The sequence below is a fragment of the Camelus dromedarius genome, chromosome 2 (assembly GCF_036321535.1).
Source record: "Camelus dromedarius isolate mCamDro1 chromosome 2, mCamDro1.pat, whole genome shotgun sequence".
NCBI classification, from domain to species: domain Eukaryota; kingdom Metazoa; phylum Chordata; class Mammalia; order Artiodactyla; family Camelidae; genus Camelus; species Camelus dromedarius.
Genome location: NC_087437.1, coordinates 66,875,630 through 66,884,428, shown reverse-complemented (window position 1 = coordinate 66,884,428; position 8,799 = coordinate 66,875,630). Strand labels below are relative to the sequence as shown.

Genomic DNA, 8,799 nt, shown 5'->3' with positions numbered 1-8,799 from the left:
TTTCTCATTATTCCCTCACCTTCCACTCTTTCTACTCCAAAATGCCTAGTTGACAGTGAGGCAACTGAATCACATTCTCAGCTAGGGAAGTGAGCCTGTAAAGCTGTCTTTCCTAATGCTTTTTCATTTATATATATAGTAATATATTATATGTTAATTAATTATTATGAGGTATTATTATTATAAAAAATATATACATTTTTGCCCTGAGAAATACAATTTTGCAACTCTAGGAACTGAAAGGGAGCTAAAATACACAATGCTTTGGAGATAAAGACAGAAAAAGAGAGAGAATAACTTTTATAATAATAACCATATCTGTCTTTCAAACTTTAAGCTGGGAGTGGGACCATTTAAAACCTTCCTTCTTCTCTGTTCTTATCCCTGCACCTGCTTGCTCTTCGAAGCCCATTTAGAAGCAAAATTGGCTTTCCTGGTTGCAGTGGTGGTGGAGCAGTGGGAGGCCAGCTGCCGTGTTTCAGAATGTATTGCCTGGTTACAGGCTAAAGGTTATCCCTGCTTCTAGGATGGGGCAATTGATTCTGGTTCTCATTCCTTCTCTCCTATGAAGCTGACCGCTCCTCCACTCTGCTCTGATTAAAGATTGATAATGTAGACCTCCCTCAACCCCACTAAGGATGCTAATCCAATCTAATTTGGATACTTAGAAGCAAAAACTTGCATTATAACCTAAATTTGGGAACTCCCAGCACAAGGAAATGCAATAATGGAGTTTGGGATACATAACTTTCTAGAAGCCTTTTTGCTCTGACCAGCCTCATCGCCTACTGGCTTCAGACCCTCAGGGCACTGGTGGCTGGGCTCAGAGTGGGCACAAGACATCTCTCATGGAAGAACCTCACACAGTGTATCAGTCTACTAGGGCTGCCATAGCAAGATACCATAAAGTAGGTGGCTTAAACAATGGAAATTTATTTTTTCACAGTTCTGGAGGTTGGAAGTTCAAGATTAAGGTGTCAGCAGGTTTGATTTTCCAAAGGCCTCTCTCCATGCCTGGTGGATGGCTGCCTTCTCCCTGTGTCCTCACCTGGTATTTTCTCTGTGGTACACATCCCTGGTGTCTCTGTGTGTCCTAATCTCTTCTCACAAGGACACCAATCACACTGGATTAGGGCCAACTCGAATAGTTTCATTTTAACTTAATTACATCTTTAAAGGCCTTATCTCCAAGTACAGTCAAATTCTGAGGTATTGGGGGTTAGGGCTTCACCATATGAACATCAGGGGGGGCACAATTCAGCCCATCACACCCAACAATCAGTGACAACACTCACATCTTTAAACTGGGAAGGGGGAGAGGAATGGGGGAGAGAAAATGTACCCAACAGGAGGAGGAGCTAACACTCGTATCCAGAACAAAGAATTCAGAACATATTCATCACAGTCCAAGGATAAGGAATCATGTAAGAGTATTTAATTCGTTGGGCATGAGAAGAGGAGGGAGAACTCTAAAACTGCTGATTTCTAACTCTAGTTTGATGGGCAAACTGGTAAAAGAAAAGGCTAATTCACAGGTGACATTAAATCTCCCAGTACTCACTGAGAGTGAGTGTAAATAAAATAAGTTTTTACAGCAGAGAAGATTGCTACCAGCCTTGGTGAGTGAAGGAAGCAGATGGCACCCTTTGACAGTCATCAGTCTTAAACAATTGCAGGTAAGATACATCCTAGGCCAGGACAGAATTCTTCTGTGGGAGCTCCATGTGAGCGAAGTGCTTTTTACATCGTGATAATCTCCTAAGGCATAATTTATACTGTCACCAAATAGTTTATTAGTCATCCTGTTAACATTCCTACACTGTCTCCATGTAACCTCCTTCCTGGGAAATCCTCAGCCCAAGGGAAAAGTCCATTGAGACCCAAATCTGACTTCCTTCCGCAGGCTCAGAAAAAGGTACACATCTTAGAGTAAGCGAGGAGAAAAAGAAAAATGGCAAGAAGGGAGGAGAAAGAAAAATAGAGAGTGTCCCCAAAAATGGCTAGATTTGAGTTTGGCACCTAACACGGGGCTTCCTCAGCAATGAGAGGGGGTAGGGAGCAAATGGGAGAGGACAGCTTTCCTGCTCCCTGGGTCAGGCCGCCACCATACAGCTTTGCAGCTTCATTATCCAGCTTGATAAACTGAGAGTTCTTCCCAACATAAGGTGTAGATAATTGAGAGCTATCAAGTAGAGACAAGGAGCTACCATGTCCCCATTTCAGACAGGGTTTGTTCAATCAGCCAGGCATAATGGACGCCTTGTCCAGTGTTCAGTATTACATTGACTCTGAACCTTAAATAGCTTGAACTCAGCTTATCATGAAGCAGGGGCAGAAGGGTCTCAGGCTGTCCTAGAATAAAAATTCTATGATTATGGAGTCCCTTTGGGAAATCCTCAGTAAAGCACAGAAGAGTCCTGGGGCTATGTCAGTTACCTGCTTTATGGTTCATCTAGGCAGCCTTGTACTGTGACAACCTACACCTGCTGGGTTTGATGATAATTGGGGCATCTGGTACATAGCTAATGTTATAATCTGAAGATTTTGAGAATTACTTGTAAATTACTGTTTATTTAACCTGTGAACTTTATTGTGAGAAAGACTATATCCGATGAAAAATTTATATAGGGGGAGGGTATAGCTCAGGGGTAGAGTGTGTGCTTACCATGCACGAGGTCCTGGGTTCAATCCCCAGTACCTCCATTAAAATAAATAAACCCAATAACCCCCCACAAAAAAAAAAAATTTTTTTAATTAATGCAATTAAAAATAAATATTTGAATACTGTCTGTTGATTCGCTAATATTGTATCAATATACATTTCCTTACTTTGATAATTGCACAGTGGTTATATAAGATATTAATATTTGGGAAAGCTGGATGAAGGGTAAATTCTTTGATTTTTTTTTGCAAATTTTTATAAGCTTACATTACTTCAACACAAAAATTTTAAAGAATGTTTTTAAAGCTTTAGAAAGGTAATTCACAGGGCTTGACAATTTATCCATAATTTGTGCCTGGGGGCCTGGGTCTAGGAAAAGAACAACCTTTCAGCCTCTCTGCTGCCAAAATGATGAAATCCACTGTAGGTCAGATGAAATAATGAACATGAAAGTCTTTGCTACAGTAAACTCCTAAACAAATGTTAACAGTAATAATTATAGTCTTATGTGGAGATGCTTCTCTATAAATAAAGGAACAAGCCATTATACTAAAAAGTGCTATCAAATATTCTCCAAGTAGCTTATAAGATGCTTAGAAATTGCTATCCTGGCATTAGAAAACAGGTAATCATTGATGGATTTTGAGCAAAGCAGGCAAATAACAATAGCAATACTTCAGGAAGATTCAACAAGTCCTTTAGTGCATAGGATGAAGTAGGAAGAGCCAGGACCCAGCAAACCCCACTAGGAGTGATTCTAATAACTTAGGAGTGAATGGTCCTCACTGAATGGACCTGGAAGGAAGAAGCCCAGAGGACAGGCATTTTGAAGGACTCATCGGTCTGGGCGGGATTAGGCTGGAAGTGTGGGTGGAAAGAGAGAAATGAGTCAGTGGTTACTTGAAGACGTCTCGCCAAGATGACTGGGGCAATGCTGGTGTCATGGAGAGACAGATGGAAAATAGAAGGAAGGAGAGACCATACACAGAGCTTGGGCTGCAAACTCCAGTGGATCCAGAGGCCAGGCAGGAGCAAAGGGGGGATAAGAGGCAGTGGGGGCTGCGAACTGGAGGACTCATCTCTCTTAAGAGGGTGGAGCCTCCATGGGGGGCTGCTACAACTTGGCATCAGCAGTGCTTGCCATGTGGGAATGTACCTTTGGTATTACCAGATCATCCATTTTGCAAGAGAAGCCAGAAATCTAGATCTCTTATGTGATAAATGTTAACTCTTTAATGTTGGCAATTAATTTAAAAAATTTTTCAAGCATGGCATGTGCTAAACCAAACACATCTGTGGTCCAGATTTGGCAGGCAGGCTCTCAATTGTGAGCTCTGACAAAGAGAGTAGGTCAAGGGTCAAAGTTCATAAACTGTCTTGGTGATACATAGAAAAATGAAAGACTGTATCTAAAATACTGTACCTAAAGCTTTTCCCAGCATTCTGAACTATATGAACGTCCCTACCCTTCAAGCCTATATTTGGATTTGAATTTCTACAGGAAGTTTAATAATCCTCAAATGGTTAAATCACAAGGATCTGAGTGCTTACTGTGTGCTGAGTACACAAAAGTCAAGGAATTTCAAATCTAACTGGAGAAGATAAAACATGCCCTCCTGAAAACTTGATACATTACGAAACATCCTGGGAGACTGCTTTCTCCACACGGTGTTAGAATATTAGAGTCATCTTAAATCCTGGATTCCCCCACCCCCAAATAATTTCCATTTAGCAAACTTGAGTGTACTTCAACCAGAAGTCTGCTTTCATGAACACTGGTTACACAGCGGCTGCCTCCATCCCTCCCTCAGCTTGGGAGGGGAGTTAGCAGGGCTGGGGGTACCTGGACGCCGAGAGGAGGATGGGAGTGGCCGGCGGAAAACCGCTCCCGGTCTGGTTTCTCTGCTGAAATCCCTGTCTTTGTTTCTGTCCTTACTCTTTAAGTGTTGGTGTAGGAGAAGGCGGGCACCGAAATAGAAAGTGTCAAAGAGAGGGTGACAACGAAGATAAAAAAAGGCAGGACATTTTTTTCAGTCCACCTAGCCCCCTCCGTCCAGAAAGCCAGCGCGCCTCCTCCCGCCGTCTTCAAAGAGCCGTCGGTGGGGCAGGAAGCAGGCGGCTCGGGCGGCGGGTGCTCATAGGAGAGCGGCGATTTCCTCCCGAGCTGCCCAGTTATCTCTAGAGTCGCAGACCAGCTCCCCGAAGAGCGCGTTCTCTCCCCCACCCCGTACTCCTCAACCCACCCACCTACTTCCTCCAGCTCCATACACACACGAGCTCAGAGCTGCCAAAAATTTCCACCCTCCGCCCCCCTCCCTAGCTAACTTCCTTCCAGCATTTCCTGAGCTGGATGATCCTAGGATTTGTAAGACAGGAAAAAAAGGAAGGCGTGAGGGCGGGCGAGAGAGACAGGATGCTTGTTTTTCGTTCCACCGAAGCCGTCTGAAGGCAAGACCGCGCGCGGGGCAGAGGACCCACGGCAGCCCCCCCGTCTGTCTCCGCGCCCCTCGCCGCCGCCGCCGGCTTCCCCGCGCCCTCCGCCACTCCCGGGCTTCCAGAAGGCGGACCGGAGAGCTCGCCCTCTCTCCGAAGCGGAGGGAAAGACCCGAAGACACCGCGGGAGCCTGTGAAAGTCCCTGGGACTCCAAGTGAGGAAGTGACACTCCCAGCGAGCCGGCCCGCGGCTGCCAGCTCCGCACGGCCTGCGGCACCGCGGCCCTGGAGGAGCGCGCCGTGGATTTCAGGCTCCCCGCCCGCGCCGGGCTCTGCGCCCCGCGGGGTCCATGCGCGCCGCCCCGGGCCCAGGCTCTTCCGGACGCCCATGCGGCCCCCCAGCGCCGCGCCGCAGCCGCTGATCTAAGCCCCCCGGAGACCATCGTAGGCGCGGTGCCAAGCAGAGGGGAGGGAGAGACGGAGGGGCAACCTCTTCGGGACTAACTCATGAAGAACAAGGGTGCCAAGCAGAAGCTGAAACGAAAGGGAGCCGCCAGCGCCTTTGGCTGTGACCTGACGGAATATCTGGAAAGCTCAGGACAGGATGGTAAAGTGCCTTCGCCTCCCCCACCCCCGTCTTTTTGTTTTAGAGAGAGAGGGACTCTCCTAGGGTGTGCTATATTCAATTCACAAGTTAATGTAATCCAGGCCTGTGCGCCGTTGTACTTTTTTTTTAAAAGAACATACAAGATTCTTAAGGTGCATAGCGCTGCCACCCCGACGTGCAGAGGTTGTGTCAGTCCTTCCGTTTGTGTCACACAAGCCGTTAATGGGCGGTGCTGCTTCAAGTTTAACGGGCTGCCTCTGGGGGGTGGGGGTGGAGGCTCGAGAGGTACTGATCCAGAACTTCGGACATCGGAAGGGAAGGAGGAGGGCTGGACTTGTGGGATGGTGTTCAGTGGGCTTCTCTGGGTACATAATTATGACCGCCTTAGGTGTCCCTCCCGGGCTGTCCAATTTCATCCGCTCACATCTTTTTTTATTAATGTGCTGGAAGGCAGGGGGTGCGGTGGATCCTGGCCGGGGGAGTGGTTGCACAAACATTTTCTGAATTTCTGAACTGATGCCAAATATATAGTACCTCCCTCTCTCCCCTTCCCACCCCCTCAGACCCTTTACCTCCTCTTGGCTTTCAAATTAGCATTTGGTGTGTCAGACCAGAAGAGTGTTGTAAAAAGGTCAGAGGGCCTTGATTTTAAAATAGTTTAGGATAAGTAAAAGAACAGGAGAGCCTCTTGGTTTTCAAGGTCAGATTGGTGGGGCGGGGATCCTGAGGAGAAGAGACAATTTAAACATTTGTTGGGGGAGGGTGAAAGAAAATAGTCCAGAATACAATAACAGCATCTGAGGTTAGATGTTTTTACTCATAGGGATGTTGGGGAAATTGAGCATTAAATGACTCCTTTTGTAAGGTTGACTGGCCTGCACTTACCCATGACAAAAAGGCCTTGTCTTCAGAAACTTCAGTGAGAGAGAAATAAGTCCACTATATGGGCCCTGTGTTTATACATAGAGAGATGCAACAAAGGGGGGAAATGAAGGGCTGTTTAACTGTGCAGAATAATTCTGCCTCCAGGAAAGTTATCTCAAAAATGATTTGATTAGCTCATATCAAATGTGCATCTCAAAAACAGAGCAATGCTTTTGTTTCTATTTCTTTTTTTTTTTTTTTAAAGACTTAGCACCACCTAGTAATTTGCAGTGGTGTGATATTCCTGCGGTAGTCTTGAGTTCAGTCTGCCGTGTCATTCGGACAAATAGCTTAGTATCTTACAGCTGGGGGACCACAGGTTTTGAAACTGCCTCTTTTGAAATTGGGACACAACTGAATCAATTCATTTAATCCTCTCCAACAATCTGGAAATGGAAATCTTGAAATAACATTGCTTGGATTGAGTTGTTTTGAGTGTGAGAGAACTCCAAATGTGCATCTTAACCACTACCCCCAGAAGTTCAGAATGAAATGTTGACCTCTGCCTGTTTTTGCAGAGGGCCTTCATGTTAAGTCCAGGTTCACTTAATGCTCGCAGATACCACGTTCCACCATGTGGGTGCTGCTCTGGGCTCTCACTCCAAAGCTGAGAGTTGCATCGAGCTGCTGCTCAGTCCTGCCCTATTCTTACCACGTCACAGATCATAGGATGAGCCAGGAATCGCAGGGTTCTATGAAGACACCTCAAAGGCAGCCTTAGACAGTTCCTCTTTCACCTGCTTTATATTTGAGGTTTTCACGTATGTTTCAGTTGGAATAAAAAGAAAAGGGGCTACTGCTTAAACAAACAAACAAAAAAATTGAAAACCAATTCCCAGTGCTCCCTGCCCTGGGAGGGAGGGTAGGGTTGGTGAGTGCACAGTGGTAAATTGACCTGCCTAAGGTCATACCATCAATCATGGAGGATGCAGAGGGCTCTGGCACCCTAGGCTCCTCTCTCCCCTCTCTGGCTTCCTTGTCTAGGCCAACATTCTCCTCTAATGATTTTTTCCCCCTAAATTGAAAGCAGAGAGCCCTGCCCCAGGATCAGCAAACTTTCAAGACTGACATACCTGCGTAAAGTTCTGCTGTGAAACAGAAGGAAACTGACCCACTCAATCATCCATACACCATTATTGTGCCATGTGGGAATTAGCCACGCATGATAAGCAGCTTACATAAATAAGAATAATTGGGATTTCTTTTTTCTCACATCTAAAACTAGTTAGGTGGTTGTCTCATTTTTGTTATAGTGTAGCATCAATAAATAGTCAGTGCCAATGGTTTTCTCTAAAACAATGTGTCCTCCTTGTGGACTTTCTGAAACATGTATCAGTTAATAGAGGAGGCCTGGACTCTGCCCCCAGGGAGGAAAAGCTGACCTGGGCAGTGCCCCTTTGCCCACCATCTTGAAAGTTCAGCCCAGAATCCTAAGGGTGACAAGTCAGTGTGGTAACTAGGATCCAGAAGGCTAGAGAGGGCCTCACCAGGCTGACATCACAGTTACTCATCTTTGGAGGTCAAGGATAGAATGATAGACCTGGGTAGAGACAGAGAAAAATGGATTCAGGTCTAAGAGCACAAGGGCAGAAGGAAAGAACAGAGATGTGGGGAAGCCAAGAGAACTCTGGTGCTTGGGAGGGAGGGAAAGCCCTGAGCTGGGGTGCAGGACAAAGCTGGTGACAGCTGAGCTCAGGCCACCTGAACATGGGGAAGCTGCACCCTTGGACTGAGCACAGAAGATGAATGTCATCCACATCTGTAATTTGCTGTAGCCCAGCCCTGCTGCCTTTGGTTGGACAGATCTGATGGGGCAGGGTATGCAGGTGACAAATAGGTGTTCAGCTTAAAGCAGACGTTGCTCAGGGCCAGTTGTCATCCTTGATCTTTAGGAAACTGATGAAAACCAGAAACCTTTCCCTTATACACACACACACACAAATCCTGTATACAGTTGCATCCAAATGGATGCCACATTCAGACCCTGCTGTTGATTGTACCCAGCTGCACATGGGGCTGATGTGAAGGGCCAATTTCCCCCTTTTGTTTTTTTTGACCACTTCTCCAGCCTGGTGAGATCATCCGAGAATGGCATGAAATTGCTTCTGGCCAACTTGGCCAGTATTTCTCTCACTTCCCCTCCAGCACAGTGGCTGCTGCCCCAACCCTCAGC

At 46.2% G+C, this 8,799-nt stretch overlaps 1 protein-coding gene and 1 non-coding gene across 2 annotated transcripts in view; both read left to right on the top strand.

Moving 5' to 3' along the window:
* The first annotated feature begins 2,630 nt into the window (after positions 1-2,630).
* On the top strand, positions 2,631-2,703 carry TRNAG-ACC (transfer RNA glycine (anticodon ACC)). The gene has a single exon. It is a non-coding gene; the product is annotated as a tRNA-Gly (tRNA).
* Positions 2,704-4,838: 2,135 nt separating this feature from the next.
* Positions 4,839-8,799, top strand: part of ARHGAP31 (Rho GTPase activating protein 31) — a 96,270-nt gene continuing 92,309 nt past the window's right edge. The window contains exon 1 of the mRNA XM_031455321.2: positions 4,839-5,702. Within this exon, the coding sequence (XP_031311181.1) occupies positions 5,603-5,702 (100 nt within the window). The 5' untranslated portion in view covers positions 4,839-5,602. The remainder of the gene's footprint in view (positions 5,703-8,799) is intronic.